The sequence below is a fragment of the Urocitellus parryii genome, chromosome 9 (genome assembly GCF_045843805.1).
Source record: "Urocitellus parryii isolate mUroPar1 chromosome 9, mUroPar1.hap1, whole genome shotgun sequence".
NCBI classification, from domain to species: domain Eukaryota; kingdom Metazoa; phylum Chordata; class Mammalia; order Rodentia; family Sciuridae; genus Urocitellus; species Urocitellus parryii.
In genome coordinates this window covers 67318105-67338138 of record NC_135539.1, presented here as the reverse complement: position 1 = coordinate 67338138, position 20034 = coordinate 67318105, and the positions used below count along the sequence as shown (strand labels likewise).

Sequence of the window (20034 nt, the reverse complement as noted above, 5' to 3'; positions counted from 1 at the left end):
TGATGGACATCACAGGATGTAAACCAGTAGGTATGGAAATCCACCAGGTCTCACAGGGCTTCTGGGTAGATGTTTTTAAAGTTACAGATACCAGTTTATAAATAGACTTTCAGGATGCCATCAATTCATAAATAGAAAACTCTGTTCATTCATGCATAAAAGAAGAACACTCTTTTGTTATTAGCACTGTTCAGAAAGTGGTTGGCATTGATTAAAACAGTGGTATAGGGCTAGGGTTGTAGCTCAGTGGTAGAGCGCTTGCCTAGCATATGTGCTGCACTGGGTTCGATCCTCAGCACCACATAAAAATAAATAATAAATAAAAGTATTGTGTCCATCCATAACTGAATATATTTTTTAGAAAGCAGTGGCATAATGTTAAAATAGTAGAGTATTGGTTGACTGAAACCAATATAAGAAAATGAAAATCCCCTGAAGTTAAGTGTGCCACATCTGTAGGTTACACAAATCTTGCTATCCTAACAAACCCATGAAAATAAAAATAAAACATGAGATTTAGCATGTGTTGAAGGAGAAAAAGCAAAAGGAATTTAGGGAAAGAAATTCTGCGAATATGAGTATGTTCAAATTGCCCAATTAAAACTATTCAGTGGACTGAGAAAAGCAAATTCTATATTGGGGATGGTATCCTTTTTTTCAAAACATGTTCAAGTCCTTAGAAAATGCTTCTTACAGTGCTGGCTCAATATATTTTCAGTGGGAAAGATCTTGTAAATTACACATAAACAACACATTTTAAAATATGTTGAGAGCACAGCACTACTAAATGTATCCACATAATACACAGGATTTTTGACCATAATTTGAACAGTGGATTTATATCTCTGTTTGAACAAGACGACTTGTTGAAATCTAGAAGTAATCATTACCTGTCTTTCCTTGGTCTTCGTTTCTCTTCTTGGATTGACTTCTAAAGGGAATATAATTAAAAAGTTCTAATATATAACACTGTGTCATCATAATCTGAAATATGATGGCATTAATGGAAGATAGGAAAGAGGGAAGAGCCCAGTGAGTAGATTTATAAATTTATAAAATTACTTGGTCACTCATAAAAGACCACGTACTATGTGATTCTAATTGTATGGAATGTACAGAAGAGGCAAATCTATACAGGCAGAAAGTGGATTTCTGAAGGCCTAGGGATTGTGGGTAGGGAGTGACTGCTAATGGGTAGGGTTCCTTTTAGGGGTGGTGAAAATCTGGTAAAATTGGTTGTGGTGATGGTTGTACTAAAAGCCATTTACTTGTATGTTTTATATGGCATGCAACTTACATCCCAACAAAGCTGAGTGAGTGTGTATACTCGTGTATAGACATGTCTATGTACATCTTCATACAGAAAATGTAAAAAAAAATTAGTATTAATTTTGGAGCTAGAGAGAGACCTAAGCTCTCTCTAGTTTAGGAGAGAGACCTCTTAGCTAGGGAAATAAAAGAAGAGCTCACATGATCAAATTCTGGGCAACAACAAGAGGGTGACAAGCCTTTTGAAGAAACTCAAGAGATATCACCAGAGTATAGGGGAAGGACTAGAAGACCCTAACTAAGGTGGAGTCAAGTGTGAGCTTCATTGTATCTTGGGAGGTGGAAAATCTGATCTCAACAAATTCTCTGGGTTCTAGCACATTTTTCTGAGTTCTCTGTGGCACAGAGAAGAGTTGCTCCTCTCTGTGGCAATCAGGAGTGAGTGAATCAGTATTGCAAATGGAGTTCCCATGGAGGGAAAGGGACCTGGGACTGTGAGAGGATGCCACTCCCTGGCAGAGTTTCAAGTAGTTAAATATGACCAGTGGACATGGAGGGACCAGGATATAAAGCTGAAGAGTAGTCCCAGGTTCAAAACAAGAAGGTCTTGGAAGGAATCTGGACTGTATACTAGTGGAGCTGCTGAGCCATTAAAGGGCCTATCAAAGGAGGAACAAAATCAAAGTTATGGTTTAGAAAAATTTTCTGATGCAGCCTGTGTGTGAGGTGGAGTCGGGGGTGAGATTAGAAGCAGGTAGGTGGGGCTGGAAATACTCCAGGTGAGAAATGATGATGGTCTGAAACAGGGTAGATGCTGTGAGGTTTCAGAAGGAAGATGAATTGCAGTGAGCTTTTGTCCATAGACGTCAGTTTAGAGCAATGGATCAGGTATGAAAGGGTGAAGCAAGATTCAGGATGACTTCCAGGTTCTTGGTTTAGAAAACCAAGTGGACAACAGTGGGATTTATGGAGAAGAGGAACATGAGAGCAAGGGACACCTAGCAGGGGTGATGTCAGTGAGTTCCCATCTGCAAACTGTGAGTAGAGTCAGAAGACCTCGTAAAATTAGTGGCCCACACATGCTTACCTGTGTCTTGGAATCCTGAACCACGAGATGCGGATATGACATTAAAGGCTGCTTCTGGGATTAGAAATTACAGTGAATGTGAACAAGCAAATCTTTAAGCCTGTAATTTAAGGTGTTCAATGACTGTCCCCTTCTCTTTCACCATAACCCACCCATTTGCATTCCTTAATACACACCCTCTGTAGACAGCTCCAGTCATGATGGCTTTCCCTTTCTGGGTTGATATTTGCATATAAGCTCAGATTAATGGCCAGCAAAGAAAGTTGCTGTCAGAACACAGTGGGTCCAGGACCATAGGAGAGATCTGGACCATGAGGAAGAGGGGTGAGAGGACAGGAAAGTGCCTAGATACTCAGCTGGGGGAAAGTCAGTGAAGAGGCATTCCAGAGGTGTCTCTGGTTTGCCAGGCCTTCCTCTGTGACAGTGTGCCTGCTGCAGCACACTGGCCTTCAGAACATACTCTGGCTCCCGTGGGTAAGAGTGAGCCACTTACATGTAGTAGATAATAGTATGTGGAATCTTCGGGGTCATTTAATGTTTTGGGTTTCCGGGGTCGTCTTGGGGGTCTCAATATTTTTGGTTCTTTTCCTTTAGAGATATCTATAAGAAAGGAGATCATGAACAAATATTTAAGTACAAAAACTTTTATCATGAAATGTTTTCCTTTTGGGGTACATAAGAATTTATATGAAACAACTGAGGTGAAAATTGGGAGGAAGAGGAAATATGTTCCCCCACCAACCCTTACCATAATCCTCACCTCATACTATCTTCCAAATGTCTTGAGAGCTAAGGGAAAGAAAAGAAGAGGAAGAAAAGTAGTGTGGAGTAGGATACACCAATTCATAGGATGGAGGAGGAGGACAAAGTTGGCAGAAAAATTATTCATTTTTATATTTTTGGTGATGATGGGAATTGAACACAGGATCTTGCACATACCAGGCAAATGCTCTACCAGTGACTATTCAGTCCCATAAAACATTTTTAAAAGGGTCATTATATTCATACAACATCTTCTATTCCTTCCTGCCCCCTTCTATGACCCTGGTGAGGTGGCCCAACCACTCAAGCCCTGGGTGATCTTCATTTTAAAGCACCATCTGCTTATGGCCCAAATGAGCAGACTGCTCATTTGTAGGATTGACATGTTTTTAGATGCCTAATCTATCTTTCATGAAAATTTAAAAAGACAAACCCTTAGAATTTTTGGATTCAATTTAAAAATACTGACCAAGAAGGAACACATTTGGTCATCTTTTCCTGATCTTTCTGTCAGTATAGCCAACTTCTTAAAGCTAGAGCAACAGAACTTCTGATGATCTACATGCTTGGTTGTTTATATTCATGACAAATGGCTTTATATTTACAGAATTAATAGGCTTCTCACTAAATATTTCTAGTTTTCAAGACTCTTAAGCACCCCGTCTACCAACTGCAGTTGTAGAGAATGGCTACTTGACAACTACGTCAGGATCGGGGGAGAGGTGGGTCTGGGTGCTGCTGGAGAATGGTGCATTCAACATATATCTGAGCATATATTTCTTAGCAAGACTTTAAGGGCAATAGATCATTATTGCAAATAATGAAGGGACAGCAATGGTTTCTAACCCACAGATGAAGAAATACAGAGAGAAACTGAATCATCCCCAAACATACTGATCCAGTCAAGTTAAATCTATTCAAGTCAATGAATATGTAATACTTAGTATATATAAACAACTGTGGGAGGGTTACTCAGCTCCAAATAGCATGGAAGACTCAGATGTCTAACTTTCTAGTCTCATACCCAGCCTGCTAGGTGAGCGTATTTGTCACAACAGCACTTGTAGTCTAATACTATCCAGTTCACTTATTTCAAAATATGTAGGAAATTACTGGACGATAGAGAAGATCAAGTAATTAGGAGGACTTTTTAAAAGGTGTACTGCATGGACCAAAGCTAACCAGAGAAAATCAAAACAACCATAGTTTACTGCCCTTTTTTTGAATAAAACAAAAGAAAATGAATTAGTTGTTAAGGGAATTATGTTAACAGGGATTAATAATAGCCTGGACACTTTTCTAATCAATTTATCTCCCATTTTCTTTTCCTTCAACATAGAAACAGGACAAGGAGGTGGAGGGAGAAAAAAATATCTGTGCCATATCTAGCTACTGTCATAGACTGTCCTAGGCAAAAGATGGTAAAGCTTGAATTCTTGCTAACACCTAAAATAGTAGTATTTTATATTTTTCCTTCGTTTGATTATCCCAGTGTTGATCCTTAAATAGCTTCTATTTGCTCTTGCAAAGTTTTTTTTTTTTTTAAAGTGTCTTGGTCATATCCACTTATCTCATTTGAATCTGAATGGCAAGAAACGTGAAAATACAGTATCTAGTTACTGTATACTCTTACTATTTTTAGAGACATTTCAAAGTGGCCTGTGACTAAATTTCAACATGGCTTTAATACTATTTCAAATCTGGATTAAAATACCAGCACCTTACTATTGTAACACAAATGAAACTGAAGATGGCAAAGAATCTTATTAAATGCCACAAGAGTGAAAACCAGAAAAGACGTTTCTGGTAATACAGGAATTCTTGATCTTGTCTCCATTTGCTCATCAAATGATCCCTATTCAATCTGATTTCAGTTACAAAGACTCTATTGAAAAATGCCTTCTTGAAGGTCAAAGGTACACTTCATTGAAAAATCCGAAGGCCCTTTATCTGTCCTTATTATCTCTGACTTCTTCATCACTGAGCATTATCGACCACCTCTTGCCTTCCCAACAGAGGATGATGAGGTTTCTGAAGGCAGAAAATGCCTTATTTATTTTTGTACTCCCAGCACTTAAGGAAATGTTTGACATATAATAAGGGCTCAATAAAAGTTCACCCTGAATTCCTGCAGTTTGCACCAACTGCTCCATGCTGATGCACACCTCAGATTTGACCTTTCCCCCTACAAGAGCCCCTGCCCTAATTTGTTATTCCTCAATGAATACTTCTATCTTGAACTCCAGACTCAAATGAACCAGTGGTCCTCTTTTTTTCCAAAATTCTGTTCCCTACAATCTCAATGGCACCATTGTTTGTTGTCTTGGTTCAAAATACTCTGTGGCCTTTGCCTCAGCCTTCTTGCCTTCCTACAATGAATAATGTCTGTCCATTTTTTGACACATTCTTTGAAATGTCTAATATTCATCTCCCATTCTGTTTAGTTGCTACTGCCACCACTCTGGGCCCAATCACCCATATGATAATTGTGTCAGTCTTAATCTGGTCTCCATGCTTTATTTCACAATCAGAAGCCAGATTTTTTTTTCTGTCTTAAATATTATTTCAATTATAAAATTTCATTTTTTTAAAAAAAATTATGATGGCTCTTTTTTTTTTTTTTCAAACTAGACTTCTCCTAAATCCAGGTTATACTTCTCCTAATCCAGATAAAATTCTGATTTTATCTCTTATTTCTCCCCAAAATGAACTATCTCTTCTGTTTAGTCCAATAACCTCATGAGAATCCCGACACATTTTGGAGCCATAACTTTGCTTGTTCTTATCTTCTCATAGAAGAGTGTTTCACCACCTCACTGATCCACCAAGTGCCCTTCAGTGCCCATCTCTGGCCTTTGCTCTCCCTTCCATGAAGCCTTCAATGATCTCCCTCTCACTGATAGCTAATGGCGCTTGCTGATTGTACAAAACATTTGAAACTCATTATGGAATAAATTGTGCCCCCTTAAAATCTGCATCTTGGAATGTGAGCATCTTTGGAGACAGGGTTTTTAAACAGGAAATCAAGTTAAGATGAGGTCAGTCAGAGCTAATCCATCATGACTGGTATCTTTATAAAGAGAAGAAGTTCAGACCTAGACACATGTACAGAAGGAGGAGCACGTGAGGACGAAGGGAGAAGGTGGCCATCTACCAAGCAAGTGCGGAGGCCTCTAAGGAAATGGACCCTGCTGACACTTGGACTTGGAGTCCCCAGAACCATGAGAAAATACATTGATGTGGTTTAAGCTACTAAGTCTATAGTAGTTTGTTATGTCAGCCCTGGAAACCTCATATAAAACCTAACCCCACACTTCTTACCATCTATGATTTTTATCTATGATTTTTATCTATGATTTTGTGAAAACAGTTGGAACAGAAGTTTCTGGATGGAGGGGGTGATGACTCAGGTTTTGGTGTCCTCCTGCCTTCTCATGGGTGGGCCACATGCCAAGAGTGTTGCTTCCATTTTAGCTTAGAGGCATGGTGCTAAGTGAATAGTACACACTGAATATACTTTTGTTAACTAGATCACCAAACTGTCACATATAAAAAAAAGTAAATTCCTTAGGCTTTAAAGACAAATAGAAATTAAAAAATCAATAAAACTCTTGGAGGGAAATCCAAGAAATCCATTATGAACAATCTAGGGGAGTAAATGTCTCCATTCAAATTTAGAAGTCATAAGAAAGTTTACATATTTGCCAATTAAAAACAGATGAGGGGTTGGGGTATTGTTCAGTGATAAAGCACTTGAGTAGCATGCTTGATGCCCTGGGTTCAATCCTCAGGACCACACATACACACACACACACACACACACACACACACACACACACAAGAGGTGGGGGGAGCAGAGAAACCTTTTATGCAATGAAGCCATGGGACACGTGATAAACTAGGAAAACACTGTTTATAGCACAGATGACAGATAAAAGGGTTGGTATTTTTAATATATAAAGAATGCAGGGCTGGGGATGTGGCTCAAGCAGTAGCATGCTCGCCTGGCATGTGTGCGGCCCGGGTTCGATCCTCAGCACCACATACAAACAAAGATGTTGTGTCTGCCAAAAACTAAAAAAATAAATATTAAAAAAAATTCTCTCTCTCTCTCTCTCTCTTTAAAAAAAAGAATGCAAACACTACAAACGTAGAGACTGAAAAATGATCAAAAGATACAATAGGAAGTTCAAGATGAGCAAATTTAAAAATCAAGTAAGCATGGAAAAGCACAATCATACAATGAAATTGAAATAAAAATAAGATATCATTTTACTCTAGACACATCAGACAAGATTGAAAAGATAGATAACACTTCAGGACAGGATGTCAGGACAGTGTAGTCTTACTATTTGGGACAAATGTATTTAATTGTTAAAAGAAATGTTGACTGTTAGAACCTTTTAGGAAAGCAAGCTATCAAAATCAAAAATATCTCTCAACTGAATAATCCTACCACTGAGGATTTATCCTATAAAATTAAAATCCTAATATACAAGAACATTTTTAAAGATATTTAGTGCAACATTTTTCAGAGTGGCAAAATAATGTGAGACAAAGTGAATATCTAACAATTGAAAAAATTTATATAATCATTATAATCCCCAAATGGCATATTATGCAGCTACTAAGAATGAATTATAGCTGAACTAGTTGATGTGAAGGGTTTCCTGATAAGGAGCTGAGTGAGAAAATCAAGCTGCTTTAGTGTTTATATCATGATCTCATTTACATAAAATAATAGTAAAACTTTAGTGTTGGATATATAGATGCATGAATATACATCTATGGAAAATAGGAAAGAATACATAATTTTATAATAAGTGGTCCCTTGAAGGGAGGGTAATGCAGGTTGGGAGGGAGAACAGGAAAATGAACACAAAAAAAGAGAAGAAGAAAAAAAACCTACATTAAAATAACCCCTGAAATGTATGGTAGGGTCACATTTATGTAAAATTATAAATATGCATGTGGGTATATATGTTATAAAGATAACAAAGTCAAAATGCATGGATTTTCAGAATTTCTGATTAATTCTTGTCTTGTAGAATCTTCAGTAGTGTTTATTATTAACTTTTTTCCCTTTACCAGGATAATCTAAAGTGGAGCACTGAATATTCTTTAAAGGTATTTCACTTAAGATATTGCCATGCAAGGTAGGTGGGTGGCCAGTAAATAAAAATTATTGATGGAGGTCTTCAGCAGGTTCTGATTGCTCTGCTAACATTTCCTTGGATTATGTTTTTCAAAATTTTTAAGAGCAAACTTCCCATGAATTTACCAGCATATGAACATTTCAGAGAGGCATAAGTTTATTTTGCCCTTTAATGGCTCTCTGAAATTTTGTTCCTTCGGGAGAGTACAAACCCCATCTACTAACATCATTCTAACCCCTTAATTACAAAAATGACATAAACATTTATAATCACAAATTAATCAGTAGCATATCAATGTTGGCACTAGCAAAATTAGGTTTGTGGTTATTTTGTATGATGTGCATGATAAATATTAGCTTGCAAAGGTTATAGCCAGAAGGTAAGACATCTATTTATATTGCAGTTCTGGTAATAATTTCCTTAAGTGTTTTAATTTATCAGAAATACACCTCTTTTTTTTTCATATAGAATTGATAAAGCTTCTCAATATTTTTCATTTGAAGACAGGAAACAGATTTAAAACTCATTGTCAACATTTGCTTTAGAAAATGAAATTTCAGTATTATTCTCTTTTTTAATGATAATTGTACTTTTACTTAACTATACATGCACAGTATAATTTGCATAAGTATCCTATGTCTAAATCAGATATTAACAGAAGAGACCTTCTGTTGCTGTAATTTTTCCTTTAAGACATGAATTCTTTAGTTGTTGTAAATTTCCATTTCCTCCTGACAGTCCATGACCTTCAAGCAATATAGTGACCTACAGGAAATCTTAGAAGGGAGGAATTTGCATTACTGTATGTTAAAGGCAGACTCAGCCAGTCATGATTATGACCTGCCTTTGAGAAGCTGAAGCTTCCACCATTCACCTCATCTGCCCTTCCACCAGGCTGGCACTTCAGGAGGTCTGTATACAGGTCTGTGTACAGGTTCTGAGCTCACGGTGGACACTCCAGTTCCCAAGTGCTCCTATCTGCCTTGCATGGCCTCATTCCTCTGGCTTCTGGAGATGTCTTCAATTCTCGTGGTTGCCTTGGATTTGACCTCTTGCTTTTCCTGTGTGGTAACCTTTCTTCTGAGTTTACCTGAGGCGAAGTGTTAAGAGCAGGGGCTTGTCTTGCTCTATGTACTTAGCACTACCCATTCCTTTGGCTTTTCTTTTTCTACCAACTGAATATCAGTGCCCCAGGACCAGCTTGTTGGGAACTCTTGGTTTGAAGGTGTCGATCTGAGACTGCCCAGTTGCTATAGTGATGCTCTGTTCAATAGGAGGTTCTGTGCCAGCCACAGAGCTATTCAGTTCTTGATCTTGAGGTTCAGATGCCAGCTGCTCAGGGGTAGAAAGTTATGGGTGCAAGCTGATAATCATAATCAGGCTGCTTGTACTCATGACCTTGGTTCTGCTTACTTTGAAGAAACTTTCTCACAATAAATCCTTGGGATGTTTGTAGCTATATAATAAACATGCTGAGCTTCTTGTATGTCACTACCTTCCTACTAAGGAGTAGTCAACCACTGAGAACCAGTTTTTTCTCTATTTATGTGTCTGATTGTCTTTTCTCCATCCCTTCCATGCCCGGTCCATTAACCTGAATTAAAGGCTGTGCAGGACGTGGCACCAGCTTACACCTGTATCTATCAATGGACTTTCAGCTTTTTGCTACTTTATGACTTGCACTAATATTCAGAAACTTGGAAACAACTTTTAGTTTTATAATTATACTCTTAGATTTACATAAGGGGCTGCCTTCTGCCTCCCCCTCACCTTTCTTTGAGTGTAGACACAGAAGAAAGAGGAGGAGAAAGCAGCCCTGTCAGTAGGGTGGGAACAGACACACCCTCTGGAAGATCTCTTGTTTCTTGGAGATGGCCAGCACAGATCAGCCATCTAATTCCATCACCTCCATTGGGTTGAGGTCATGCATTAGAGACCTCCAAGGCTGGTTAGTCTTGTTCTAGGCATGGGGTTAGATTACACTCTTATTCCCAGGCATCTTTCACATATGTGCAGTCATCAAAAGGAGACGGACAATGGAAACACAGGGGAATGAATGCACACCACAATGCAGATGGGTCTTGAGATTGCCATCTTTGCTGGGCACAGCGAGCACTGTGAATGTGTCTCTTACCATCCATGGGCTGAGGATATGGTCACACACAAACACATACTGATCACACTTACCTGCTGGGAGAAGAAGAGGAACTCAGGGGTGGCATTTAAGACCCCTAACTTTTTCAAACTAATGTTGTCTTTATTTATCTGAAAAAAAATGTTTGGATATATAGCCTGAGATAAACGCTGACATTCTTTTTCCTAAAAGGCCAAATGTTAAAAATTATTTATTGACTAGTCACAATCATTCTCTTAGATTGGTCTTTTTAAAACACAGAAGAGAATAACATTCTTGGACTCTAAACACGTAACATTTAGTTTTTGCTTCCCTCTGCTCATACCTTATCACCCATAGATAAGAGTTTTTGGTTCTTATCAAGGTGAGGTGGAATACACTGGTATTTTTTAAAAGCCATCATTCCTAATTAGAGTGCATTTGGTCACATGCTCTAAGCTGGCTTAAAAGAGCTGGCTAGAAGAGATGTCAAGCAAGCTTCTAGTGGTTTGAGGCAGTTTGGTAGCAAAGATGACATAATCGGAGATGACGCTCTCATCATACAGCTCTGCGGAAGCTCTGTACCAGGTTGCAATGACATTAATCAGATTGTTAATTTTACATGAAGCAAAGTCAGCGAGGGATGGAGAGCATCCACGAGGCTGCAGAGGGAGCATTTTGTTTCCATTCAGCCGTTCAACTTTTCTAGAACTCTTGTTAATGAACCATCTCGAGAGTGGGCAGATTAAGCTGACTTATTTACGGTATTCCAATTCCCATCCTGCAATATTTTATCCAGTAGTTAGATTAGTAGTAGCAGTCTGCTCAGGTTATTCTTTGAAAAATTAATTTTAAGGGCCATTACTATTCCCTGTGTGAATGTGTCATTACTTATTAAACATTCTCTTATTGTCCAATTTGGTTTCTTGCCATGTACATAAATTTTTCTTTTTCAACTTATTTCCTTCTCATAAGTGGGTTTCCTGGGTCAATGATGTAAACTATTTCAGATTGTTATAATTGTTATTATTTTTACATTGTCAATCACTTTTCAAGATGTTGGCTCTTTACAGTCTTACCATTATGTCTGGAAATAATTCAACAGGCATATTCTCATCATAGTTAAAATATTTTTTCATACTTACCGTTTTGATAAGTAAAAACTCGCAACTCGTTTTAATATGTATATCTTTATTCTTAGAGTATTGTCATCTGCATTGCTTCTTCTACAAGCAAATTAATGTCTGGGGCCCATATTCCATTAGAACTATTAATGCTTTTCCTAATAATCCATAAGAACTCTTTCTTCTGTTCTACATGTTAACCTTTTGTACTTTATTCTAAACGTTTTAATCAGTTTGAAACAGCATTTTCATTTCTTTTTTTTTCTATTTATTTTTTAGTTGTAGTTGGACACAATACTTTTATTTGTTTTTATGTGGTGCTGAGGATCGAACCCAGGGCCTCACGCTTGCTAGGCAAGCACGCTACCAATGAGCCACAACACCAGCCCCATTTTAATCAGTTTGTCTTCTGTTCTTTCAACGTTTAATGATGCTTTTGAATCTCTAGGTTTTAATGTTTGTGCAATTTAAATCTTTCACCGTTTTGCCTTGTAATTCCTTTTTGTTATTTCTTATGTTTTATATTTTTATAAGCAGAGATTGTGAAATATTGTTTATGGAATTGGTTTCTTTTGGTTTATGTCTTATCTTTAAATGATTAAAGATTGGTCTTTTTAAAAATATTTGGAAAATACTTGTGTATTCAGCATAATGTAAGGATGTATTTTATTTCTTCTCCTCAAATCAGAGAAAATTTTAAGCATTATTCATCCATTTCTTATAGGTTTGTGAGGCATCTTTTTGTAAATGAAAGGTTTTTTGCTTTTTGTTTTTATTTTGTAAATACTCATTTCAAATTTAGGGCTACTCTCTTTCATTAATCTGTGACTAATTTTTTATAACAAAAGCCTATGTTTTGAATTATTATTGCATAATTTTATTAATCAAATAAAGAAAGTCCTCATTTGTAATTATTCTTTCCCTCCCTGAAATTTACAAATGATCTTTAGGGAGATTTATTAAGTTCCAAAGAAAATTTCACAGAGATTTTGAATGCAACTTCTTTTAAACCTAGAAATTAATTTTGGAGTGGTCATGTTTACAATATCTTATCTTCCAATCTAGAAACACAATGTATCATTCCAACATGTACCTCTTCTTTTTTTGTGATTTTCTTGTAAGCTTTCCTACAAGATTTTATCTTTGCAATGAGTTCTTTTCCCTTGATAAATTTTCTGGGAACAAATATGTAAAGTAGATTTCTATCCTTACTGGATTCTATTGGTTGTACAAATCATGACTTAGGTTCATACTTTGCATTTTTAAGACAAAATTCACATTGTCTAGTAATACTTCTACAATCCTATCTTTTCTTTTTTTGATAAGTATGATTCTCAGAAATTCTTCTTTGTTAACTTATTGCATCAACTAGAAATTCCCCCCAAATAAGAGAAAACATGTTTCTAGCAATTTATCTTAATCCTGCATTTAGTGGAACTGCTTCTAGTGTTTTATAGTTAATTATGATGCTGATGTTTAATTTAGGAAATATAACTTTCATATTGCCAAAGAATATCCCATTTCTAGTTTCATAAGAGTTTTGTGTTTCATCAGTACTAGGTGTTGGATTTTATTGAAAACTGCACCTGCATTTATCAAGATGACTTGTTTCTTTTGACCTTTAATATAATGTTATATTCACATGTATTATTTAGAAAATCTCTTTTTTGTTGTTGTTGTTTATTTATTAATTTAGTGATACTAGGGATTGAATGCAGGAGTATTCTACTCCTAAGCTATAATCTCCAGCCCTTTTTATTTTTCATTTTGAGACAGAGTCTCATTAAGTTGCTGAGGCTGGCCTTGAGCTTGCAATCCTCATGCCTCAGCCTCCCAATTGACTGGGATTACAGACACATATTTTGGCTTATTTGGATAGTCCTTTAAAGTACTATTGCATTCCACTGCCTATTACTAAAATAGTTTTTTTTTCCTAAATCCATAACTGATAATGATCCAGCTTTTTTAAAAAAATGTTGTTTCTCAGACTTATGTTCTAAGATGTATGAACTTTATAAAAGAGGTAACTATATTTTTCTTAAACAGATTATATAGTATGGAAATTATCTATTCTGTGAATACTTGGATGCATTTGCTTAAATACTACACAAGCAAAGGTAATTGTTTGACAGACAGGTTGTTATATTTACATTTTTTCTTTGAAATTTATATTCCATCCCCACATTGCTTTTGTTGAACTTTATTTATAGCATGCAACATTTTAGTATTTTCAACTATCATTGTTATAATCTCATTTTAATTTCTAATATTTTGGGATTCTTTTAAAAATAATTAGCCAGGACTTTGTTTATTCTTTCATTTTTAAAAACATTCTTATATCTTCATTTAGATAATTGTGTTTCTGAATCATCATTATTTTTTCCTTGTCCGATTTTTCCTGGGGTTAAATATTCATTTTTACTTTTTCAGCTTATATCCTTTTATTCACATTTCTTTGCTCTCAATCAACAATAAAAATATGTAATAATTTGAAAATTCCTATCAAATTAGGAAATTTCTGGCTACTTCACATTTAAATTAGGATCTGGCTACTTATCATTCATAGTTTTAATATATGGCTATTCTTTTTTTATTTTGAAATAAGTTATAATTCTAATTTATTTACTATGATTTATAATTTGCAGATTTGCTTTCCACTTCTATGTTGTATTATGGTCAGAAAAAGTAACCTGGTTTAGTTCTGATTCTTGGGGGTCTATGGACTGACCCAGTATGTCTACTTATAAGGACAATTTCTAAAATACACTAGATATTTTAAAAGAAGGCATTTTTCTCTAGCAACAAAATTATAAATACTCTGTAGATGAATTTGCCTTATTGGCTATATTATTATTTTATGCAGTTTCTGTTTGATTTGATCTTGTTTAGCTAAGAACTATGGTATTAAAATATGTAAATGAAAAACTAAAATCTCTGTTTCCAATGCTGAATGACATTGTTGACCTTTGTGTATGTGTGCATTTTTTAAAATCAGAATTTCATGATAAATTTGGAGGAAACATGTAGTTCGTTGTTCTCCTGCATCTATGTCAATTCAGTGTCCTTTGTACATTAGAAGAGATAAAAATTATGAGATGGTGATAGATAATTTGGATTTAAAAAATTAAGTTGTTTCCACTTATGGTTTCTAGTTTAAGTATTTTGCCTGAACTAATTCAGTCAGTGTGTCAGAAATCCATAGTTTATAGAGTATAAACTTACATAAGGCAAACTGTTTTTTTTTAATTTTTTTTTTCAGTTGTTGATGGACCTTTATTATTTATTTATTTACATGTAGTGTGGAGAATTGAACCCAGTGCCTCACACTTGCTGGGTAAGCATTCTACCACTGAGCCACAAACCCAGCCCAGGCAAACTGTTTTTTATAATTAGTATTTAATAAAATTATAATAGAAAAAATGGTTCTCAAAGCAATTATGAAGTATGATTAAAAGTATTTCTTTTTTAAAGAGAATTTTGAGGAATTAGTAATGCTACTTATGCAGGAAGGGAAGTAACAAGTAAACTTAAGAAGGTTAAGTGTTCACCAGAGGCATACTGATTCAGGAAGCAATATAACTTCTCAAATCACATTACTTTCTATTCTTCATGAAAAGATATTCCTAGAAAATACCCAGCTCACCATTATTTGAACTCCCTGGTTTTCATATGTGGAGTTTGTTGATACATGTGGAGATGCATTCTTGTACAGTTTGAAAAACACATGTCTAGATTCCAGCATTACAGTAAGTGATAGAGATACTGTAAAGCAGATCAAATCTGTACCATAATAACTGAAAATACTAGGGCTATTTTATAAATATAAATGACATAAACATTTCAACATAAATAGAAAATTGCTATTTTCCCCTTGACATTTACTTGAAAGCAACATAAAAATATTTCCATAAGATCAACTATATGTGTACATGGAAAGGGACTGCTCTGACTTGGTATGGAACCTACAGATAATATTGGGTAAATGAAGCATGGGGACTATAACAGCATTCTTATTTATTAACCTTGCAACCCATTAAAAACTTTCAGCCTGTTGGATAGTCAGAAAAAGAGAAAAAAAATGTGCTTTGGAGGTACCAAAATGTGCTTTGGTTTTTATCAAATGAAGAATCTGCTTTTCATTTATCTTATAACTAATCTTTTCTTCCCTCTCCACAATGGGCAACACAAATCACCAGGTGTACCATAATTAAGAAGAAAAAAATCCTACAAAGGAGAAGTCTTCAGGAAGAAATCTGCAATACAGGTGATGTCATCATAGACAAATACAAGACCATTTGTTAGGGTCTGTGATCCAATGGCCATGTTCTAATTATCACCCTCTCATACTGCATTTCTCTCAGTGGAAATGCAGGTGTAGTTGGCTCCTATCATTTTAAATTTACAACAATTATTCTCAAATGACAAAGTAAGTTCATATATTTACCTTATTTTATTTTTAAACTTCATTAGTCCTTGGCTTTCATTTGGATATAAACTTTTACCTGATACTTCAACACATTTAAACATATATCTCACAGAAAGAGCCCCTTATAAAATAAGGTTACAGTTACAGTTACAGGTTACAGTTTGTTAAACTTCATTTGAAAAATTTAACTAACCCTCATGTATTATCCATGTTTTCTAGGGCTTTTAAAAAAATAAGTGGTAAGATTTTCCAGATCATTTCCATAATTCAGCCAAGGCTTAGTGAGTTTCTTCAACACAGAGCTAGGTATAGCAAATTATTAAAGATGCCTGCAGATTTTTGAGAGGTATGAGATAAATTTTGGTGGCTTGCAAGCTATTTTAATGGCAGAGTTATCTATAAGTGAATTTGACATTGTTTTCCAAAATTAAATATTTCCTGGGAAGGTATGGTCTTCCAGGAAGTACTGTCCTGCTAGATGACCTGTGGAACCTGTGCTAACACATCAGCCATTCACCTGCATCCTTCCTCTGCAGGTTAGGGCAGCTGCTTGCACTGCAAGGTTTCCAATTCTGTGATTAGTCCTTCTGATTAACTAAGGAGTTAGGATATCTATATAAAACCTTCTTTTTCTGACTAGAGGAGTTTCAAAGCAGATAATATAAGAAAATGAATGAGCATTTAAAGACTATAACGTTACATTCTTCATTTGATAAAACCAAATTTACAAAAATTTTACTTCTCTGGCCACTATGCTTTGTTCCAAAATAGTGTTTGAAGGAAATTAAGCAGCTTTTCAACAAATTAATAGCAGTTAATTACTGTCACTATGCAATGAAAAGAATGAGTACATAGTAAATGACATGATCCTGCTTGCAAAAGACTGAAAATCTACTTGAAAAAGGCAAAGCTAATATATATGAATAAACTTTGAGGATAAGTACATACAGATTTTGGTACTGATAATCTGTTTCCGCCAACAAGTGTGCATCTGAATACCTTTTAGGAAGTTTGTGATGCCTGTGAGGTGTGTAAAAATAACTGCAGAAAAAGCATTAGATCTGCAAGAATCTGGAATGGGTCATGATAATTCTTAGTTTAAGTGTGGAAAGGAAATAAATCTAGCTGAGGAGGTGAAAGACCTTTACAATGTAAACTACAGAACATCAAAGAAAAAAAAATAGAAGATACAGAACATGGAAAGACCTCCCATGTTCATGGATAGGCAGAATTAATGTTTTTCAAATGTCTATACTGCCAAAAGCAATATACAAATCTGGTGCAATCCCCATCAAAATACCAATGCCATTCTTCACATAACTAGAAAAAAACAGCCCTAAAATTTATTTGGAAGAATGAAAGACCCAGAATAGCCAAAGGAATTCCAAGCCAAAAAGGCAATGCTGGAAGCATCACAATAGCTGGCTTCAAATTTTACTACAGAGCTATAGTAACAAAAATCGCATGGTGCTAGCATAAAACCTGATACATAGACCAGTGGTACAGATTAGAAGACACAGAGACAAACACATACAGATACAGTCATGGTCATCTGATTTTGACAAAGGTACCAAGAACATATAATAGAGAAAAGACAACCTTTTAAACAAATGGTGCTGGGAAAACTGGTTATTCATATGTAGAAGAATGAGACTAGACCTTTCTCTCTCATCCTGCACAAAAACCAACTCAAAATGGATCAAAGACCTAGGAATTAGACCAGAAACTATGCAACTCCTGGAAGAAAACATAGGGTCAACAGTCCAATAGGTAGGCACAGTCAATGACTTTCTCAATTGGACCCCTAAAGCTCAGGAAATAATGCCAAGAATTAATAAATGAGATGGCATCAAATTAAAAGCTTCCGCACAGCAAAGGAAACAGTTAAGAATGTGAAAAGAAAACTTGCAGAATTCGAGAAAACCTTTGCTAGTTACTCTTCTGACTAAGGATTAATATCTAGAATGTATAAAGAACTCAGAAAACAAACAAACAAACAAAAAAACCCAACAACCCAATTAATAAATGAGCAAATGAACTAAACAGACATCTTTTAAAAGAAGAAACACAAATGGCCAACAAATCCATGAAAAAATGTTTGACATCATTAGCAATCAGAGAAATGCAAATCAAAACTACCCCAAGATTTCCTTTCACTCCAGTCAGAATAACAGTCATCAAGAATACAAACAAATAACAAATGCTGGAGAGACTATGGAGTAAAAGGAATGAACAATTTTATACTGTTGGTGGGACTGTAAATTAGTACAACCACTGTGGAAATCAATATGGAGATTCCTTAAAAGACTAGGAATGGAACCACCCATGACCCAGCTATGCCACTCCTTGGTATTTATCTTTAAGAGTTAAAATTATCATACTACAGTGACATATGCATACCCATATTTATAGCAACATAATTCACAATAGCCAAAACTATGGAACCAACCTAGGTGTCCATCACCTAGGCTAAAGAAAATGTGTGTGAAAAAAAAAAAAGAAAATGTGTGTGTGTGTGTATAATAAAGTTTTATTCAACCATAAAGAAAAATGAAATTATGTCACTGCAGGAAGATGGATGCAACTTGAGAACATTATGGTAAGCAAAATAAGCCAAACTCAGAAGGTCAAAAGTTGTACGTTTTCTTTCATATATGGAAGCTAGAGAGAAAAAAGGAAAAGAATAGTGGTGATGGGGAATTTTGTGAAAATGGAAGGGAGATCAGTAGAGCAGAGAAAAGGGACCAGGAGAAGGGAGGGGGGAGAGGGGAAATACTGGCAAATGATACTGACCAAATTATATACTTATATTGGATGTATGTACAAATATGTAACAACAAATCCCACAAGTACGTACAACTATCATGCACCAGTAAAAATATGGAATTAAAAAATGTTGACAGAAGATTAGCAAAAATACGCTGTTCTTAAAGAAAAATTAGAAAAATCTTACTTAGGAAGGAATTTTCCTATCCTGAGATAAAGCTGCACAACCAAAGGTACAATAATGAATTTGGTTCCTTTGTGAGGATTAAATATTAATCAAGCAATATCTGGCCCAATTTGTGACCTTGATTTAAATTCTCTGGCCTACATTTTATAGTAAGTGTTTATAAGCTATTCAAAATTTTTTTTAAAAATAAACAGATCATTAAAACATATGAATATGGTTTCTAATCACAGATATAGGGGATAAATCTTCCCAAAAGGAGCCCAATGATTATATCCCTCTTTCCTTCCGCGTCTGTTCTAATATTCAAATAACATTTGGAGAATTCAATTAATAACTGTTAACAAGTAGAAAATTTCCTGGATATTTTATAGTTATTTTCTTGCTCTCTCAGCATCATTTTCCCCACTAGCCTATTAAACCCCTTCTTGCTATGGCCTCTGAGATTCCAGGGTCCCTACCCATCCTACATCTTCTTTGGTTTTTCCTCTTTGCCGATTCTTCTCTACCTGTCCTGCCCATGTCTGAGCTCCTGTGTTAAGCCCCCTTCTCCTTCCTCTTCCCCTTTCCCTCTCTTCTCTTCCCACTGTAGGATTCCCTGCAAAATCCTACCTAGTACATGGTTTCAGTTACCATGTCAGTGTCCACCTGCCTACCTGAGAGACCTGAATTCATCAACAGTTTCTCTTATTTGACATGCCTTGACTCCAACCCACAGCTCTGCTCTTCATCTAACCCTTCCTGTCTCAGGTATACCCCGCTGGAAACCTTGACTTGCCCCATCTCATGCAATCTATCACTAAATCCTTTGCAATCTATTGACTGATCAGCTCGAAATGACCTTCTTGGCCACCGCCTCCTCCAGACTGCCAGCCTCTTGTGCTTCCACATTTCCCTTCATGTGGTCAAATTCTATTCATGTAACATGCAGAATGATCTTTTTAAAAACGAAGCTTTTTAACAGCATATAGCAAAGTTACATTTTTAATCACTACAATTCAGATTCACAAAAAATATAACTTAATTTTCCTAAAAATAGACTTAATTTCTACTTCTTAGGGCTCATCTTTACTTTCTTTTTTTAAAATTAGTTGCTCAAGACAATACAGTGATCTTGACATAATCATACATTTGATTCAAATTCTAG

General features: G+C 35.7%; 1 protein-coding gene across 1 annotated transcript in view; it reads right to left on the bottom strand.

The window, feature by feature from the left end:
- The window catches only part of Myo3a (myosin IIIA), a 200593-nt gene that overhangs the window by 10672 nt on the left and 169887 nt on the right, over positions 1-20034 (bottom strand). Inside the window, exons 30-31 of the mRNA XM_026401190.2 lie at positions 2850-2956; positions 891-931 (exon numbers count right to left, since the gene is read on the bottom strand). Coding sequence (XP_026256975.2) covers positions 891-931; positions 2850-2956 — 148 coding nt within the window. The remainder of the gene's footprint in view (positions 1-890; positions 932-2849; positions 2957-20034) is intronic.